Consider the following 20,205-nt stretch of genomic DNA (forward strand, 5'->3'; position numbering starts at 1 on the left):
ATCGGCCCTTGCTCTCCGCTGGGTCCGGCAGAGGCACCGGCGCTGCGAGCTCTGGGTGCCGGCCGGCCTGCGGTGCTGCTGGGATGCTCCAGGGGTAACTGCTCCGGGCCTGGGCAGCTCTGCCCTGGCTGCCTTCACAAGTTCCCTCCTCCCCACAGTGGTGCTGTGACCTGCAGCCTCCCGGCACATAGCCGGGGCTCACCGTCCAGGGGAGGCTGGTTTTTCCCATCCCCGTGGAGGTGATACACATCACCCAATGCCCACAGGAGCAGGGCGTGCCCAGGGACAGAAGCCACCGAGCCACCAACCTCTGCCTCCCAGGGATCAAGGAAACAACCCCTCAGTCCCAGAGGAAACTGCATCTAGGAGGACAGAGAGGCTGACGCACAGAGCGCTGGGCAGGACAGGACCGTTGCCCAGAGCTGTCACAGTCAGGTCCCCGAGCCTCCATCCTCTGACTCTGATGCGGAGGAGCTCCCACATCCCAGCTCAGCAAACTCATTATTCAGCTTGGGCTGTACAACCCATTTTCATCTTGCTCCTCCCGGGTCATCAGGAATATCTGAAACCATCAGCTTCAATAATGGTTTGACTGACCTTGGGAACATAATAGGGAGCTGTGAGGAATGACATAACAAAAGAAATGTGATCCTATAATCATCCCAGATGTGTGGAGACATTGAGAAAATGTCATTTTTGCATTTCTTAAAAAAAAAAAAAAAAAAAAAAAAGCAGGTGCAGTTAAGAGGGTGAAAAGGTTTGTTTGTTTTTTTTTTTATTGACAACATTTTAATCACTGAGAACTGCATTCAGCACAGTTGAAGTCTATCAGCAAGAGAGGAATTTCAGGATTTAAAACAGTGTATAGAGTCCCTACGCAACGGAAATGCTGGTATATTTATATATTTTTAACACACATGACATTTCATTTCTGAAAGACTGACTTTACAGTTAAACTGGACTTTGCTTTGCTTAGACAGAGGTGGTCAGTTTCTTATCAAAGGTGAACAGCAAAATCCAGCGGTACCTCTCAGAAAACACAGGTGGCCTCATGAATGTTTTTCTAATGCTGTGGGAGCTCTTGGATAGGATTTCACTTGAGGAAAGAAAAGGAAGTGTGGAATGAAAGGCTCAAAGAGGGACCCTGCAAGCTCATTCTCATCTCTTCCACCAGCAGAACAAGGTGGATGTCTGGGGCTTTGGCTGAATGGGGATCACTGCCAACTTCTACCCGGCAAAACAAAGGAAATCCTGAGGGTCCAGGATGCTTAGAACAGTCTGCAAGCTGAAAAACCTTTTGTAACTACAGTGTAAGAAAAGTGATTACTAGACAGAGTGTGAAATTACTGCAGGCAGGTGTGAATGGAAGAGAACTTGTATTCAGAGGTAAAGTTCTTCCAGAGTCAAAACATTAGGCTGTGATTGAGCCTGTGAATGTGCAGATTAATGACCCAAACTTCCTGCTACGTGTGAGCTCCAGGAGCTCCCGGTGGCTGCAGCGTCCCTAAGACATCCAAGAGAGACAGGGAGGGCCCTGGCGAGGGAAGAGGGGACCCATCTCACAGTCCCAGCGCTCAGATGGGAGAGGGTCTCTGTGAACATCTGGAGGAGTGAATGCAGTTAAGGGTTTTCATTTTGCTGTTCACCTTTGGCTGGAGCTGTTCCCTCCAGCGGTGCACGTGTAAAGCGAGGGACAGACGGCTGGGCTGACACTGGTGGGAATAATCAAAGGGGGTCAAAAAGGTGCTGCGGGCTCCAGTGACCCTTTGGGATCTTCCCATCCAGCTGCTTTAGCGGAAGGAAGCCCTGACTTTCCATCGGTTCCAGCAGCTGCTTCATCAGGCTTGAGGCCTCATCTCCGTTGCTGCTGTTGAAATCTGAGGGGTCTTGGTTCTTCTGCACATCCCACCTGGCATTTGGGAGTGGGATATTCCGGAGTGGGATATTCCTGCTGCTGGCAGTGTGCACGGCACCCAGGGCGTGCTGCAGCCACATCAGGCGCTTCAGCCCTTGGACCTTCCTCCCTTTGTCGTGCATGAGCTGGTGCTCGGTCACTGCCCTCCTGCTGCAAGGGAAGGAACACAGGGCACGGAGACACTGATGAGCATCCATGGACCCCAGATGCTCTGTGCACCGAGGAAGAAGCACTGTAGGTGCAGCAGCCTGTCAGGAAGCCTAAAGATTCCTGCAGATGGGAAGCTGAAATGCTGTGCTATTCACAAAGGTGTACCTTGAATCTCCTCTTTTTTTAAGAAAGGTAATCTGGGGAGATTGGCAATTTGGTCTTTCCCAAATTTAGATTATTTTCAGAGATTTCAATATTAGAATAAAGTTCCCTTTCCATCACCTCAGTGTTCCAGGACTCAGGTTTGTTTCTTTCCTTCCAGAGTTGTAACTCAGGAGTAATTTACCTGAAATCACTGATGTCCATGAAATAAAAATAATCTCCTATTTTCTTCAGATATACCGAAATATTTGAGTCAACTGTTGACTGAGGAGGGCAGGCTAAATCTCAGATGGAAATGTTTCAGGATTCCAGGCTGCTTAGGTAAGATCTAACTGCAGCTATAGGCTCCTACTGCAGATTTGGATCTGAATGGGAACCTAAATATGGAATTTCAGCATGTGCCATCTCCATGGCTTCTGTTGAACATCCTTATGTGATTTGCTACACTGTGTTTAAAAGTGACAACTGAAATGTGGTCCATGTTACACATCTAAAAATGCAATTGGTCTAATTTTACACTTCAGAGACGGCGAGGTAAAACGGTGCTGTATCAAATAAATCAAATTTTTCTTCTGCCATGCCTGGAGTAACAAAGAGCAGTGCAGAACACACCCACGAAATCAAAAGTGAGCAGTTTTTAATTATCAATGAAGTAAAAAGGTAATATTGCTTACTTTTCAAGGTCTTGGCACATTGCAAAACAGGCAAAAGAAAGAATTGCCAAAAATGTAACTGTCTGCAGAGATCTCTGGGGCAGGAACATTTTCTCTCTTCTTTAAATCAGCTCCACAGGTCCAGAAGCTGCCGGTGTGATCAGAAATCTTTTCTTCTGTGCTTGCTTTCACCTGACAAAATTAATTTCAGCTTTTAAGCAGGAATGAGAGTTTTACCACATTGTGCTGTGGTAAAACACCCCAGGACCTCCCACATCATCCCAGACCTGTGGATTTGTAACATACACAGGAAAGGATGAATAGGATTCACAGGATATTTCTACATTTCCTTGCTTAGAGTCCTGAATCTCCTTTCCCACTGCTGCCTCTCAATATAACATTTTGATCTCTTGTGAATTTGCAAGCACAGAAAATTATTTCAGGACTTGGAAAAGACACTCCTGATAAAAAAACTACACAGCAATTTTACACAAAGATCAGGATGGCTGAAAATAATGAAATCCAAAAGGTATTTAAGGCTGGAGCAGGAATATCAAGTTAAAGTTGTTCACAGCCCTGGGGTTTGGGCCTTCAATAACACAACCTTTTCCATGAGCAAGACAAGTGCTGACACCTAAATGTCCAATATTAGACTCATGCTGGATTTCTTCTCTGTGAAGAAGTGGATTTCTGGCTTAGGGAAGGGACAACTAGAAGATGTAATTGTGCCATGATAATTTTAATCTATGTTATAATTCAGCAGCTCTATATCTGCTCATGGCATTGGGAGATCCATACCTACCCATCCCTTCAACCCTGCCACACCTTTATTACCAGGTCTAGCCCTAAAATTTCTGCATTTTTGGTGCTAATGACTGTACCCTGCTTTAGGATTGGCTCTAGCCTAACCCTTTACTCAATTACCAGCAAATCCTGTGTTAATTGTTACATCAAAACCTGGAGGGACAACAAAACAAAAGTTGAAGCATTAAAATTGTTATGTAAGAGCAGTAAAGACAAGTTCCTGTACAATTTTTTTAAGAAATAATTTTTTCTGTGCGGAAGAAATTTGGTATAATAAAAAGCACAGCATCTCCTCAAATGACTTGTTTTTATGCTAACTTGAATATTGTCAATGGCTGGATAAAAAAGCAAATTATACATTAATAGAACATAAATACACATCAATTCTGTATTTGCTTGTAACAAGCTTATTCTTAATAAGCCTTCCCCAGCAATTTGTGAGTAATTTTCTTGGGCAATATGTTGAAATCAAACTAGATGTGAAATAACAAGTGGGTATTAGTTCTGATGAAAAACGTGTATTAAATGCAGATACATGCACATAAATATACATAGAGATGTGTGTATTAAATGCTGAGGGATATTTTAAGTTATGCTAATGCAGAACTGCTCAGACACAATAAAGAAATGACACTTTGATCAACAGTAAACTCTACATTAATTGAAAGCATCTCTCAGTTACAAAAGGAACATTATGCACTCACTGATGGTGGTGTTTGGATCCCAGTGAGTCCTGACCTGCAGAGTCTCCTGCCAGCCCCGTGCTGATGCTCCAGTGCAGTGACACCTTGACTGCCTTTTATAGCAGCCCAGAGAGCTCAGGAACAATGGGAATGGGCTCCACAGCACGCCGTGACTAAGACCTTGTGCCAGGGAAATGAGACGGCTCCAGCAATAATAAATCTGGGATTTTAAAATATTCAGCTGTGACTAAGGAAAAGATCACAGCTTTGCAGGCAGTTTCTTCTTCCTTTGCAGTCTCTCCTGTTTTGTGAGAACTTTTCGTTCTAACACAGCTTTCCTGTGCCCCAAGATGATGGACAGGGGATATCCAGTTGATCCAGGGTTAATCAGGAAAAGTACCTCTGGTACGGAAATAGATTCTCCTCCTGTCCTTATGGCTCAGGTGTGGGACCCTGAGTTAGGTCAGAGGAATCTAAACTAACTGTACTGATGACCCCTGCAATGTACAGTCAGTAAAACCCAGTTACAGAATCATGGAATCACAAAATGAACTAGGTTGGAAAAGACCTTTAAGATCATCTAGTCCAACCTATGACCTAACCTAACACATCCTCATCAACTAAACCATGGCACTGAGTGCCACATCCAGGCTTTTTATGAACATATCCAGGGATGGTGACTCCAGCACCTCCCTGGGCAGACCATTCCAACACACAGTCACTCTTCCAGTTCAGATTTTTTTTCTGATGTCTAACCTAAACTTCCCCTGGTGCAGCTTAAGGCTGTGTCCTCTCGTTCTGTCTGTAGTTGTCTGGGAGCTGAGACCAACCCCACCTGACTACAACCACCTTTCAGGAAGCTGTAGACAGTGATAAGGTCACCTCTGAATCTCCTTTTCTCCAGGCTAAACAACCCCAGCTCCCTCAGCCATTCTTCATCGTGTTCCAAGCCCTTCACCAGCCTTGTTGCCCTCCTCTGGATGTGCTCAAGCAAGTTCAACTTACTGACAGAAAATCTCAGGAGCTGATAAATAATAAAATCCCAGGACAGTTAGATTGTAAAGGACCTTAAACTCACCATCCCAACCCCTGCCATGGCAGGGACACCTTCCACCATCCCAGGCTGCTCCGAGCCCCGTCCAGCCTGACCTTGGGCACATCCACAGCTTCTCTGGGCAACCTAAATAAGATCCCACTGGACTTTAACGTTCAGTACAAATTTAATTTAAATCTGTTGATTGTACAGTAAATAAATTGGTTTGAAATCTTGGAAAATGGGTGAAACTCACTAAACAATAAAGGTGCAAATGGTAGTACAGACAGAAAGCCAAATTCTGATACATTTGGAACCCTGCAAGCTGACACCACACAAGGTTTGATACTCATTTCATATGTGATATGTTCATATGGTCATATATACCAATTCACATTGTATGATCTCTAAGCAGGCAATTTCAGTAGAATTTGGGTACTCAGGATGTGGCTGGATCATTAGGCTGAAACTGCTTAAGAGGACCAGTTCCTGCTTCTCAAAGTGAAAGACAACGAATGTCTTTCGAATGTAAAAAATGAATGTATTTGTCATCTCTGAGGAACAATTCCCTGGGATGATTGGAAAGATCATTTGCTCGGTGCTTTCCAAAGCCCTGGATTCCTTTCCCATAGGCACAGGGCTGCGTTCCTGATAAAGCCAGGCTCAGGTGGATGCAGACACATTGTCCTGCACAGACAGGCCCCTTGCAGGGCTTCACAGCCTCGTCTGTTCTCACAGCTTCCATGGACACCAAATTGCTTTTCATTATGTTCCTCAAGGCAGCTTGTCTGAGCCCCACTATGCCTGAGACACCCAATAAACATTCCTGATTTCATTACCTGAGTCCTGATCATTAGGAGTGTCACCCATTAGAGTGTGTCACCAATTAAAGTTGACATTCATTAAATATTGGTAGATCAGGGCCTGGCTTCACGTCTGAGTCTCTGGGGCAGCACTTAACGCTTACTTTGGGTACACCAAATTATCCACCTTGGATCCCTTGGTTACATCTTCAAGGATTAATAAGCATTGGCCAAAGTCCTGTGTAAAACATCTGGGATTCGTCCATGAACTTTTCAAGTCTCCTGTGTACAATGGGTTTTCGTTGGATGCAGTTATCGGCATCTCCACTGGAAAAACATCAGATGAGTGAGCACAAGCAGAGATGGCAAAGTGGGATTGGGACAGGGACACTTGGAGAGCATTCTGGTGGTCACACCACACTGCCACGGCTATTCCCTTCCACGGGCCATTTCCTTCCACCCAATGACTCTGTGAAGTCGGAATAACCATGGTCATCACTTCGTGACATCTCCCCGAGCTCGGACTTCGCCAGGGTTACCTTGTATCCATGAGAGAAACACTATTTCTAAAGAAAGCATAAAATGTGTCAATTGTACAGTCCAGCCACACACGAGGAGGAAATGTTCCCAGTTCTAATGGGGTCAGTGCTAATGTCACAGGGGGAAATCGTACCCCCAGCACTCCCAGGTTATATTTTCAGCTGGGATGAGTTAACCTCCATGAGAGCCCTGTGCGGTGCAGGGTGGAGCAGGAGCCCGCTCTGCCGGGGAGGTAACGAGGGATTCGGGCTGACCAGACCCTCGGGGCCTCCCTCACAGCATTCTTGGAGCCATCAAAGGTTTTAGCCTGGGCTTCAAAGCCTTCGCTCCCTCCCTCCGGCCTTTCCTGGCCTCTCTGGGGCTTTCGCTGTTCCCTCACCTTCAGAGGGAGTTTTGGAGCAGCAGGGTTGTGCCAATTATAGTTTTCCTGGGAGTGATTCTTTTGTTTTGCTTTCCAGTCCTTCCCCCGGGGAGCCAGGTGGGGGAGGAAGGGAATTATGGCCTGCTGCAGAGCATGAAAGAAAAAGGGAAGAGAAAGCCTGGAGGCCCAGTTGAGGGGGAAGAAGGAACTGGGGGAGGGAACAGAAAGCAAAGCAAATGTGCAAATAGCCTCGTTACGGTAAGGGGGATCCTCTGGCCTGGGGTTTGAAAACTTAATTAAACAAAGACTGTGCTGCATCAAAGGAATCCTCTATCTGTAGGGAGACGGGCTGAGAGATCTGAGGGATTTTTTCTGTGTACTGTTCTCTGTTACTCATCAGTAACAGAAGTGTGGGCTCCAGAAGTCTTCCTGCTTCCCTGACGAAAACATCAACTCTTTTTTTATTATTATTTTTGGGTTGTGGTTTGGTTGTTTTTTTTCCTTACTGCTCTTAGCCCGACAGACCCGAAACCCCGAGGGCTGCGGTGCCGTGAGCGGAGAGCCGGGCACCGCCCTGCCCAGAGGAAACGCTCCGAGCACAGAGCCGGGACACGGAGATGCCGCAAGGCTCCCTGCCCTCCCCGGCCTCCCTCTCTCACAGCGGGGAGGAAATGACACCACCGCAAAACAACAAGATTGTGGCATTATCGCACCTGCACTCGAGGTGCTACAGACTGTGAAAAACACAGTTCACTCCTTAAGAATTGAATAAGGGGGTAAAAAGGGACAATGTCCAGCGTGGGATGTTTCTAGCTATCGGCTAAAGAACACACTGGTAGATTAAGAAAGTGTTACTTATATAATGGTACATTACAGAGGTCCATACATTTTCATGTGTTTCATACATTATTCAAACATTCTTGGGAACTTTTGATGTTGCAGAAACTCTTTTGTTTGGCTTTACATGCTGATTTATCTGCATGACAACTTGTAGATCAGGTCAATATATTTTATTCCTTCATCCTGTTGTTTCACACTTCTCTGATCAAGAGTTAACAAGTCTTTCTCCAACTCTTCTCGGGTGCTCTGATTTGTGTCACTGTTATCACTTGGAGAGGTCAGTCAGCAGATGTGGGAAAAACCACGTAATTGCTTTGCACCACTCTCTTAGCTACACAGAAGCATTTTAACATTTCATGTTTTGCTAAGGTTTACAACATAATACATTTATCACACCACCAGTTCTATAAGCTATATGGTGTATACACAGATATAATATATTCATCACATGGCTATTTCTGTGAGCTCTACAGTGCAAAACTAATAGATTCTGTTATACTAATGAGCAGCTAACAGGAGTTACAAATTGTACCATATTCAAATACTTAGGATCAATATTAAAGTGTAAAGGCTAATACATAAATGTGAAAGCAAATATTATATTGTTTTTAACAAGGAGCATCACCAGCTCTCTGTCCCTGGAGAAGGAGTCAGGAGACCCATGGCTTCCATAACCATTTCAAGAGGTGATGTTCAGCTCCCAGGAGTGAGTTCCAGGCTTCCCCTCCCTCTGGGTGCTTTTAGCTCTTCTGTGTCACCTCCTTGTTTCTGGGGACAGTCCTGTGCCATCTGCAGAGGTGCCAGCAATCACATTTGGGAGGGGGGCAAACTGTTCCAGGAGCAGTTTGAGATCCTGGCCCCTATGCACTATGTACTGCGTCATTCCTGAGAAAACTCCCATCTTCCAGGAGTTAAAATTAGAGTTGAAGAGCAGTGACTCAGGCTCACTGTTTTCATTTTCCGTTTTCTGATTTCAAGCCAGATCTACAGAAGCTCCTGGGACTCACAGCTCTGTATGAACATGGCAGCAAGGGTGAATGTTTTGTCCTCCCAAACCTGAAGTCAAGCCCGGGGCTGATTCTCTTTTCTGTCCAAAATAGTCTCCAGATGGAATATTTTATGTGTGCAAAACAAATTCAGGTGAAGTTGAGGCAAAGCCTCATGTCCCTATTGCTACTTTAGTAACACCCACTGGGCTCTCTGAGCTTATCCTAGGTTTCACAGTGCTGCAGAAGTCTCCTGAGAACCTCATCTGAGTTAAAAAAAAAAAGGGGGGGGATGTCTCCCAGTGCCATGGGCCCTGTCTCCATGGAAAGGAACCCTCTGGGATCTGCTCCTGCAAGGGAATGTCACTGTGGTGCCAATAGCTTAGACATGAGACCCCAACATTGGCAGAAGCCTCACACCTGGAAAGGTGAGGACGAAGGATGAGCAATTAAATGTCATCCAAATAAAGAAACAACACATTAATTAATCCCCAGCTGCTAAGTCTTGGGAACGGGCAGTGCACCCTGTGCTGTGGTGCTGTGTCTTACTTAGGTCTATGATATATAAATTACAGTCTGTTGTTTCATTTTCTCTTTACATGAAGTCTGAGCTAGAGATAAAAGCTTTCACAGGGTAAAAATAGAGGTTTTAAAAGTGAGGAAATAAGGGGCTTGTACCCTATAAACAGGTGAGTGAGTGGGAATGAGCTCACACACCGAAATATATCTAAAGATCAGGCTTGTCTAAGTCTGCTTCTTCAGAAAACAGCCTTTACCAGGGCTGGTCGATGGGCAGGATGTGAAAATGGAGCAAATCCACAGGAACCTCATGGGAGCAGGCTCAGATATGCCTGTGTGCAGTCAGTTTCTGACTGAAGATGCATCCCCTCCACCAGTTCCTGTTGTTCGAGCAATGTTTCCCAGCAAAAGGCCTCTCTGTGGGCAGAACTGTGCCAGTAAATAACTGGTTTTGCTGGTGTCTGGTTTTGCTTGAGCAGCAGCTCCAAGAGATCATCTTGCAGGTAGAAGTATTCTCCAGTAAATATTATCTGTCTCTTGAGGTATCCAGAGCTCCAGGAGCATTTGGACAATGCTCTCAGTCACAGGCCGGGATTTTGGGGTGTCCTGTGAAGGGCCAGGAGTAGATTTTTGATAGTTCTTGTGGGTCCTTTCCAGCTCAGGATATTCTGTGGTTTGGTGATCCCTTAAATTTGGCTCACACAGCTGAGGTTTCTTTGAAATCATAACATCTAGAATGTGTTAATTTTCCTCTGTGAGACTGAAATCTCAGAAACCACAACTGTAGTTTGACTAGAACACCTTACTCCAGATCAGTGTGGTCTTGGATCCTGGTCTGGGGGTGTTATAAAACATTCAGCCAATAATATTGGACACAAGTGGTAAAAGCCAGCGAGTACAATGCAGCAGGATTTTCCACTCATAAATTTGGAAGAAGGAGGGAAGTAATGTAGCACAAAGCTTCCACATATGTGTGACATCCACAGGGCTGGTTTGGGGGCCAGCTTTGGGAGGATGATCAAACCGCTGACTTTGGAATGACACAAGTGTTGTGTGGCTGTGCTGGCACACCCCAACCCCAGCTCTGGGAATTTGGCTGAACACTCTGACCTCTGCCTTGTGTCCCCATGATAGGCCATATTTAGTTTCTGAATAATGCCAAAAGCAAACTGGAAACAGATTGTTTGGATGACATGATTTTTGTGGACTGTGATTTATAAGATGTGGTGACAGGCTCAACCCCAGAGAAGAGGCGCTTGAATAGAGCAGGTAACTTGTCCTAGGTGACTGCTGAGTGCTCTGTTTGCTTTGCAGCAGGTGAACTGACTTCTGAATAAATCCTTTGTTCCCAAGTCTGTCACCTGGAATTATTTTCATACATCATGTGTAGCTTTAGTATGAAATTAGAAGTTCTGTTAGGATTACAAGGTTATCTAAGTTGCTCTCTAATATTTGTTCTGATTCTTTCTCTTTTTTTAAATATCCATTATTCCAAAACTTAAATCATGTTTGAAACATAGATTATGTGATGTGAGGAGTGTCTAGGAATGCTGTAAACCCCCTTGCAAAGGAAGGGGAATGCTGGAAATCACTGTCTCAAAGAAGTCACAAAGTGAAATGGCTGAACAGCTCCAACCTTCAAATTATTTCCTTTGTTTGTGTTGCCTCAGGAAATTAGCCATCAGCTAATTTAGATTACAACGGATTAGATTTCCTTAATTAAAGGCCGGTAACTCTCAGATAACTGTATACAGAATAAAGATACTTTGGAGCATTCATTACCTCAAAATTGTTGTGTCTGTCCCTTGGCCAGTTTTGACCGTTGGAGGATTTTACCAAGAAAAAGCTGTTAAAAATAATGGAGGATGCTGCAAAAGATTTTTGGAAATTCCAAATAATTATATCAGCTGGTTGCTTTTAATTCCAGTTGGGTTTCTGGAATTCTGGTAGACAGAGGATGCTCCATCCTCTGCACAGCTCCTGCTTGGAAAGCATAGTCAATGAGCATTAATTTGTACTCAAAATGCTTTTTTGTGTATGATATGATTTAAAGTATTACTAATTATATTTGTACCAGAAAAATTCCTCTTCTTTTGCCCATGGCAAAGAGTTGAAGTCTGGATTAAACCCAGCCTGGCTGCAAAAGGAGGTTTTTGGGAGGTTATTGCAGCAACAGCCCTGGGTGGGTTTTTTATATTACCTGATAACCAAAATCAGGAGGCTTTTTTACCTAAGGCAACCACTTTGGAGCAAGTTAATTGTTTAATTAGAGGTTAAAACGCATTGTACATACAACATGTACAAACATCATGTATGAGTGAGAGTTTGGCAAAGCACATCAACAGTACTGTGTATCTTAACTAAAATTCCTCCGTTCAGATCCTCTCGTCTTCTCAAGCGCTAAAAAAAATTCAATTCCGTCCTTTGTGCCTAAGTAAGCAAAGGCCGGACATAAAATTTACAAAAACTCTGGTTTACAGCAGTTTGCTCAACACACTTATTGAAAGCTCACGGAGAGAAACGGCTCTGAGAAAATTAACGCGTTCATAGGTGCAAACCCTACCTGGACGGACCTAATCGGGCCAAAGACACAAGGAAATAAAACTTTATTTTTCATGTTAGCCAGAAAAGCAGCACTTCTGGGCGTATTACCGCTCCCCGACTGCAGGGCCTGGGCGGGGCAGCCTCAGCGCTCCCGCCATTATCGCCAAAGTCCCACCCACCCGCTCTCGCGCGCAGTGACGCTATCTGTCAATCAACGCAACGACGCCTTATGATTCGCTGTCGCATTGCATCACGTGGGGCCACTAGCCTTATATAATGACGGGCGGGGCCGTTGCTGGCCGCCATTTTGTCCAGTGAGGAAAAGCGGAGCTGGGGTCTCGCTGAGGGTCGAGTCGGCTGAGTTTAGCGCGGGCTCCCTTCGCGCGGCCTCCCTCTGAGCACCGGTGAGGATCTTCACCCCGGAGGGCGGGGGGGAGGCGGCAACCGCGGTCTTGGTGCCCGGCAGGGCGGATGAAAGCGGCGGCGGCGGCGGCAAACAAAGAGCAGCCGCCATTTTGTAACGCCGGGCCTGGGGCGGCGGCTGCCGCAGCCCTGAGCGGAACCGGGCGGGGAGGCCGCGGGTTGCCCGGAGGAGCCCGTTCTCGGCCTGCTCCCCGCGGTGTGCGAGCTGGGGCGGGAGGTGACGCGGGGGCGATGTGGCGTTGTTCCGCCCGCCGGTGGCAGCGCTCGCCCCTCACGCCATGCCGAGCAGCAGCTCCGGAGCGAGTCCCCGGGCATTGCCCGCGGGCTTGGCGGGAGATGGCGCTGCCCCCCATCCCCGCTCGTGCGCGGGGGGGATCGCTCTGATCCTAATCCCGATCCGGGAACAATAGAGCCTCCCCCGCGCAGCGCCCTCTGCAGACCCCCCCCGCGCTAAGCAGGAAGAGGGGCGCAGGGACCTCCCTCAAATCTAAGCTGTAAAAGTAAACGAAGTTCCCCGAAATAGTGAATTCTAGTCACAGTGCAACATAGCTGCTCTCTTTTCTTGTTGGGTTTTAACAGTCTTCTCTCACCCCCCCTGCCCCTTCCAAACAATGTCTCCATCAGAACGTATCACTGCTGAAGTTTCAGGGGGAAGCAGCCAATAGAGTGATTTCCCTTGGAAGTGAAGGAGCACATGCGCTGTGTTAAATATACGTGAACTTCTTTTTTCTTGTCCTAGCAATGCATCGTGATTCTTGTCCGCTGGACTGCAAGGTCTACGTGGGTAACCTTGGAAATAATGGCAACAAAACGGAATTAGAGCGAGCTTTTGGCTACTATGGACCACTGCGCAGTGTATGGGTGGCGAGAAATCCTCCTGGTTTTGCTTTTGTGGAATTTGAAGATCCCCGAGATGCAGCTGATGCAGTAAGAGAACTAGATGGAAGGTAAAACATGTTTGTGTGCTTGGCTTGGCTGGTCAAAATACGAGACATTATAGGAGGGATACAGTTTTAAATTGTGAAGCTTAAACTGCAGGACTAAGGTCTTGACACGTTTCTTACGTGCTGTTTATTTATATGCTACTGTAAGGGTGTTCTTACAGTGCAGCAATAGAATCCTGGATTGGTTTGGTCTGAAAGGCACCTCAAAGCTCATCCAGTCCCACCCCCTTCCGCGGGCAGGGACACTTTCCCCCATCTCAGGCTGCTCTAAGCACCATCGCCTTGGATACTTTTGGGGATCCAGGGGCACCTACAACTTCTCTGGGCAACCTGTGCCAGGGCCTCTCCCCCTCACAGGGAGGAGTTCCTTCCCAATACCCCACCTAACCCTGCCCTCCATGAATAGCATTGTACTGGTTAGTTTTGCATTTCACAGTTGAACTCTCAAGTTAGAAATTACTTGTACCTCTTCGTGTGCATTAATTAAATTGCACATGGATTTACTATAAAGAGGTAAAAGTGATCATGGAGACTCCTTTGCTCTTTCCCTGCCTGATTTACTGGCACAGCAGTTTTGAGAAGCAGCCAAACCTTTGTCTGCCAAAGAATCTCAGAATGGTTTCAGCTGGAAGCCCATCCAGTTCCACCCTCTGCCATGGGCAGGGACACCTTCCACTAGATAGACCAATTTGCTCCAAGCCCAGTCCAACCTGGCCTTGGACACTTCCAGGGAGGGGTCCCCCACAGGCATGCTGGAGCTGAGTCTGGGCACTGTTCTTTGATGACAGAACATTTTTGCCCTTATCCATTCTTTTCCCTTTTCTGGATCATGTATGCTTTGTTCCGTGCTGTCGTCTCCCTGGAAATGCTAACCAGCGTCACCTTCTCTTCCCAGAACCCTGTGTGGGTGTCGTGTCCGAGTGGAGCTCTCCAACGGGGAGAAGCGGAGTCGGAACCGTGGCCCCCCTCCATCGTGGGGCCGGCGCCCTCGGGATGACTATCGCAGGAGGAGTCCCCCTCCTCGGCGCAGGTACCTGGGCACAGCACAATCCTAGAGCTCTTGGCACAGTTACCACATAGCGTCCTAGAAGCAGGCTTGTTAAAGGCATGTTGATGGATGACATTCATCTATCTGATCATGATTTGGAAATGACGAATGCTAAAAAAAAACCCCAAAAATCACCCCCCTCCCCACAAAATCGAGGTGAACTTGAGTTGTGTTGAATGTTGTTGGCTTTTGTCCTTAGGTGACTGTGCAGTTGGTAGTCAGTGTCCTCTGTCCTGGGCTTATCCTCCTTCCTCTTAAAACCTGCTCATCTTCTAGTCACACTTTCCCTTTCTTCCCCATACTTCAACTTAGGCTGTTCCTTTCCTTTACTCCATAATGGCAGAACATGACATGCAGCAGTTTAGCATTTCCATACCAATGGGTTTCTCCACTTCGTTTGCAGAACTTAAATACTTCCCAAGCAGGCAGCTGTTTAATAATAGATTAACAGTTGCTTTAAACATCTCGAATCTTGACACTTCAGTGTTAGCGTGGAAATAAAGCATCATGTGACAATCCTGTCACTTGAGGTTTGCAAACCCAGCTCTAGCAGATGGCAGGATTTTTGGGAACTGGCACGTTCTTGGACCCAGACTAGTTTGTCTGGCAGTTTAAGTGTGCACCGTGGTTTTTACAGGACTCAATTTGCCTGTGGCAGGTGAGTGAAGTCCTCCCAAGCCAGGGTTTCAAGCTTACCCTTTTGCTGTTGAAAAAAATAACACATTAGGAGTATTTGTTAGCTAATAGATGGTTGTACTGATGGCTTGTTTTTCATTTTTTTTATGCTTTTTGGTCCATCTATTAATAAAAATGAACCCGTTACAGAGTCACCATCATGTCTCTTCTCACCACCCTCTGAGTCTGCATTAGCCAGCCAACTAGCCCTTTCAGCGTCATGTGACCAGCGCGCCCCATGCAGCTTGGCTGGTGTCGTTTCACATGACCCAGGCATGGCCAGTCGTCAGGTTGCACCGCCCTTTGGTTCCCGAGCATGCTGTTTTCTCTCAGCCTTCTCTCCAACCTTAACCAAATCGGCAGCAGCCACCTCGACCGCCCACACATTCCCGGCCAATCAGCTCAGCTGTTTATTTACCAAATGTCTTCACAACAACTACAGCAGCAGCCTTCGGCTAACAAAAAAGCAGGAAAAATCCACAACACCCCCTTCGCCAACCAACTAAATACAACGCAACATCTGGCAAAACCTTTTCAGCAAATTCTTCTTGGCAGTCAGTCCGGCAGCCTCACCTCACCATTTCTAGCTTGTTGAAACCAAAGACTTGTAAGTTTTTCCTGCTTATACAGTTTACTGCTGGTTAAAATAAGGAGTAAGCGGCTTATAAGTAATTACTTTTCTCAATCAAAGGCTGGCTGTGCATAATTGAGTGGTAACGTACATATGTTGCTTGAGAAAACTTTTAAGGGTGATATGAAAGCTCTTACACTGTGAATAATGTAAAAACCAGGATATTTGCATGTGAGATGCCAAACTAAATTTTTAATGAAGCTCTAACAAATGTAGCTTTTCCTTGCCAGAAAAAATCCTATCACCTTTAAATGGTTTTACTAACAGTTTTCAAAACTTAAAACAATTACTTTTTGGGATGAACTGGGCCGAGCTAAGGTTATATTTTTAATTTTTAATTTTTTATAAGAAAATAGTCTAAACACACTCTATGGCATTAAAAATGACAGTCACAAATATGCAGTTCTAATGTAGCACTTAATGGCATTATCAATATTGACACTGAGCGCATTCTCACTTTTTTTTTCCACTTGATATCTCTTATGTCTTGTTATGGACCTTTTTTGCTTGCATGGGTTCCAAAACATTTGCTCTGTGCTATTTTATTTTTTTTTTTTTTTTTTGGAACCACCTGTGGGACTTTGGTGTGGTGTCCTGGGCAGTGTATTTAGTTGAAATGGAAAGTGTTGCATTGGACAACTCTGCTCTGACGCGTTCTTAGTTAAGTGAATTCGTGGTTGGAAATGTGCTGTTCACCCTGAACTTGGTTTTATTGCCTAATCTTTCCATGCCTTTTACTGGATGATGGATGCCAGTTATTCTTGGCACGTTTCCTGGGCCCAACAGTGAGTTTGACAAGTTGGGAAATGCCTCACCCCATTGAAGCTCAAAGAATGGATAATGTGCCTCACATTTTGTTTTCTGGTTCTAGATCACCACGAAGGAGAAGCTTTTCCCGGAGCCGCAGCAGGTACGAATCCTGTCCCTACCCCATGGACTACTCCAGCCTGGAGGGTTGAAAAGAACAGCCCAAAACAGCTCCATGCGTGGGATGTGCCCAGTCAGTAGTTTGGTAAAAGGGAAACAGATTTGTTTCTGTCATATTGCTTGTCTGCAATTACTGAGCTGTTTGAGATTCCAGGGATAGCAGTGGAAGGATACTGAGAACAGAAGTAATTTCCTTTCTGTAGCTGCCTGGGGTCTTCTGTCTGTTTTCCCCAAAGTTTAACTGTTAATGTGCTACTCACAGATACTGTAAGCATAGGATCATGGAGCCCTTAGGTGGGAAAAGACCTTTAAGATTTGAGTCCAGCCATGAATTAGAATGTGATTAAGTGGGATTCTAAAAAAAACCAAACTTCTGCAAAGTACTGCATGCCTGTTTACAGCTCTTGGCTCAGGAATATTATTCTTCCCTCAAGAAAGGGTTAATAGCAGCATGGATAACAGGTTTCCCCTAGTTGAATAGCTAAAAACCTCCACTCCTGAAGGGAAGCTCCTCAAGGAACCTCCTTGGCCTGATGAGGCTTTGCTCTGATGATGTGATGTTGTGATCTCTGCCAGGTCCCTCTCCAGAGACAGGAGAAGAGAAAGATCACTCTCACGGGAGAGGAACCACAAGCCTTCTCGCTCCTTCTCCAGGTCTCGCAGGTAAGAAGAGCCTTCAGTGTTTGTGTGTTCTGAGAAAATGCAAAAATGACTTTCTGTGCCTTGCTGGAGAATCACCTGTAGTGTCATAGGAGATTCTTCACCTTAATAAAATACTCTGTTTTAGTCAATGAACAGTATTTTTAAAATGCTGAAATATCACCTGCTGATTGTGGCTGGGGGGCTTAAAGGAAAATGTGCTGCTCCTGACACCTGATCCTTACCTTACCTGTCTGTTGTTCTTCAGTCGCTCCAGGTCAAATGAGAGGAAATAAGACTGTGGGACGGAGCTGTGTACAGGAAGTCATGAGATCCGAGGCCAGGAGTATGTACAGAACATTGTTTTGTTTTGAAACTTCATAAAGCTTGGTGCATTTTTAAAATGTTTTAGCTGTTGAACCTGCTTTGTTCTTTGTATCTTGTAACAGGTGGCAAATGTAAAGATGTGAATCTGTATATGGTTCTGAGCAGCTCCTATGATTTGTAATATTAATGGTTTTCCAGTGTACCATTAGACACAGGGGGGGTGGGGGGTGGAATGACAAACAGTCTGTGTTGTGTAGCAGGGAGAGCTGGGCTGGGGCTCAGCTCGAGCAAGTGTGCAGGGATGGTGTGTGGGATCAGGCCATGAGCAGAGCAGGACGTGGGTGCTCCATAGCCCATCTGGTAAAGAGAGTAGTGAGCCAGTGGCATGGGGAGGGAGAAGATTGGGGGCTGCAGCTTCATCCAGCTCCAGTTCTGACTGAGCTGCTTTATATTCCATGAAATAAAACTTTTTAGCTATAGGGTCAGTTAATTTTGTACTTGGTGTGAGTAGAGTCCTTAATTAGATGATTGTTGGTTGACCATGTATTCCAGAAGCTCTGAATAGACCAAATCCACAGCAGAACTGATACCTGGAGTGGATGTGTTGTGTCTAATGGTACATTGTAAACATTAGTTATTAAACATTTCTTTACTGTACAAGAATTTTCATGTCACTTGTAAAATGTCTTTTGTGAGATTCTTGGGATTAAAGTTTTGGTTACAACTTGTTGTTCAGTATTTAACTTTTCACTGACCTGAAAAGTCATTCACCCCACCTGGCTGGAACACCTGTGAAGTGTCCCACACAGCTGTACCTGCTCACCTGTCCGGGGTGAGGTGCAGTCTGATCCCTGCTTTACAGGTTCAGCTGGGGTGGTCAGTAGCTGATGCCACATGACTTCTTGCCTAACAGTGAGCCCTGTGGTGATTCCTTGGAAAACTAGCTGGATGTGCAAAAGCATGGGCTTTGTATGCCGGCTGTGGGTTTGGAACAGCAGTTAAAGTATTCTTCCTATCTCCCTTTTGGAAATTGCTGGTCTGGAAACCAAAACGTACCCTTGAAGATTCACTTCCGGTAGAAATGCAGCATGGCTGGAGAGCAGGTGGAGCTCCCACACTGCCCAAGGGGCTCCCTTGGACCCGTATCCATCCCAGAAAAGATGTGCTCCATTGGTTCAGTTGTGTGGTTTAGATTAAATCCCTCATGATAAGCACTGGTGGTGGAGTTTCCTTTGCTTGGTGGTTTCCAGGGTGGGACAAGGATAGTGAAACTGTAAGGGAAGAATGTGCCAGTGCTGCCCCCTTGGCTTGCTGAGCTCAGTGTCTGGATTGATCTTTTTAACGACTTAGTGTTATTTACGGTGGGACTGGGTCTTGAAGGGCTCTTCCAGCCTCGGTGACTCTGAGGTTCTGTTGATAAGTTAGACTGTGTTGCCCACCTGGTGTCACAGAAGTGCAGGGTGGCCGCAGGTGCTGCGAGAGGCACTCACAGCCCCAGCTACCCCTGGAGCAGGATTCACAGGGGGCCGGGAAGGCCCAGGCGCGTCCCCGGCTTTGTGGGGCCTATTTCACCTGGAGGCAGAGGGAGCAGCGGGTGGAGCCTGCTCGGGCCGTGCAGCGCCGCCGGTGCCCGGCAGAGGTCAGCGCGGCTCTCCGAGCCCGCTCGCTTTCCAGACACCCCAGCCCAGCTCCAGGCCTGGCCGCGGGGCCAAGGGGCTGCCCGGGCCCCTGCTCGGCTCTGCTCCCTTCCCCTACGTGCCTCTGGCAGTGTCCGATGTGCAGAAGGGTCACGGCTCGCGGTGCCTCTGCAGGCATAGACGTTCCTCCTGTGGTTACCTGGGGGAACAATGAGCCTTCAGTAGTTCAGCTACTGCAGGGAGAGAAATCTGAAGTGCCAGAGACAGTGGGAAGCAGGTTGTGGTTTTCATATGCAAGAGAGTCTTGTGGAACTGGAAGCATTTCAGTTTCAGGTTTCTGACTTTTACTCCTCAGCTGAATGAAGAAGTTGCCCCTTAGATCAGCAGTGTGCTGGTTTTATATGTTCAGGTGGAGTTTTGAAGGGGAGCACAACAAACAGCTTTTGCAGAAAGCTGGGACGTGTATAAATATGTATAAACACTGACTGGACAGCCCTACCCATAGGCCATAAGTAACCGAGAGCTATTTTTGATCTACCAGTACATTAATGGATTTCAGGCAGCCCCTTCCAATCTGAGGGAGTGACCAGCCTGGGATTGTTGTGTTTAAAAAGTTTGCTCTCAAATTAACTGTACAAGGAAGTGTTGGTGTTCTAAGGCCATGGACCATCCCTTGCCTCTTCCCAAAGATTCTGACACCAGGAAGAGTCACTAAGCAGTTTGTCCCTGCCAGGGTAGGACAGAGGGACACTATCCAAGGCTCCTTGGCAGAACCTCAGCCACAGCCCTGCTCTGGAGACCTGGGATGATGGAGCAATTGCTGCTGCCTGACACCTTCCAAATTGTTTCAGAGCCTGGTTTCATGGTGCTGACAGTAATGATTTACGCCGTGTTTCTAATTTGGGGAGAGGTTTAACTGTGCCTGCTTCAGGCAGAAGCATCCTGGGGTTAATCCTTGGAG

General features: G+C 46.4%; 2 protein-coding genes across 2 annotated transcripts; one reads left to right on the top strand and one right to left on the bottom strand.

Moving 5' to 3' along the window:
- Positions 1-1,725: 1,725 nt before the first annotated feature.
- LOC148182559 (parathyroid hormone-related protein-like) lies at positions 1,726-12,151 on the bottom strand. Its single transcript, XM_088067300.1, has 2 exons — positions 12,102-12,151; positions 1,726-2,065 (listed from the first exon to the last, which is right to left on the bottom strand). Exons 1-2 carry the CDS (start codon positions 12,149-12,151, stop codon positions 1,726-1,728), a joined length of 390 nt encoding a protein of 129 aa, XP_087923426.1.
- Positions 12,152-12,283: 132 nt separating this feature from the next.
- Positions 12,284-18,331, top strand: SRSF3 (serine and arginine rich splicing factor 3). Its single transcript, XM_005530154.2, has 6 exons — positions 12,284-12,397; positions 13,156-13,363; positions 14,256-14,390; positions 16,586-16,624; positions 17,218-17,304; positions 17,549-18,331. Exons 2-6 carry the CDS (start codon positions 13,158-13,160, stop codon positions 17,574-17,576), a joined length of 495 nt encoding a protein of 164 aa, XP_005530211.1. The 5' UTR covers positions 12,284-12,397; positions 13,156-13,157; the 3' UTR covers positions 17,577-18,331.
- The last annotated feature ends 1,874 nt before the right edge of the window (positions 18,332-20,205 follow it).

The sequence above is a fragment of the Pseudopodoces humilis genome, chromosome 26 (assembly GCF_049639895.1).
Source record: "Pseudopodoces humilis isolate 2021_Gansu_Grassland_sample_001 chromosome 26, ASM4963989v1, whole genome shotgun sequence".
Taxonomy (NCBI): Eukaryota; Metazoa; Chordata; class Aves; order Passeriformes; family Paridae; genus Pseudopodoces; species Pseudopodoces humilis.

Bases quoted from the DNA above. Each gene is read 5' to 3' on its own strand.
- LOC148182559 (XM_088067300.1), bottom strand. From the start codon at position 12,151: ATGGCGGGAGCGCTGAGGCTGCCCCGCCCAGGCCCTGCAGTCGGGGAG. The intron at 2,066-12,101 runs GTAATACGCCCA...CTTCCCTTGCAG, and splicing joins GGCCCTGCAGTCGGGGAGCG to CAGGAGGGCAGTGACCGAGC.
- SRSF3 (XM_005530154.2), top strand. From the start codon at position 13,158: ATGCATCGTGATTCTTGTCCGCTGGACTGCAAGGTCTACGTGGGTAAC. The intron at 13,364-14,255 runs GTAAAACATGTT...TTCTCTTCCCAG, and splicing joins GTAAGAGAACTAGATGGAAG to AACCCTGTGTGGGTGTCGTG. The intron at 17,305-17,548 runs GTAAGAAGAGCC...GTTGTTCTTCAG, and splicing joins TCCTTCTCCAGGTCTCGCAG to TCGCTCCAGGTCAAATGAGA.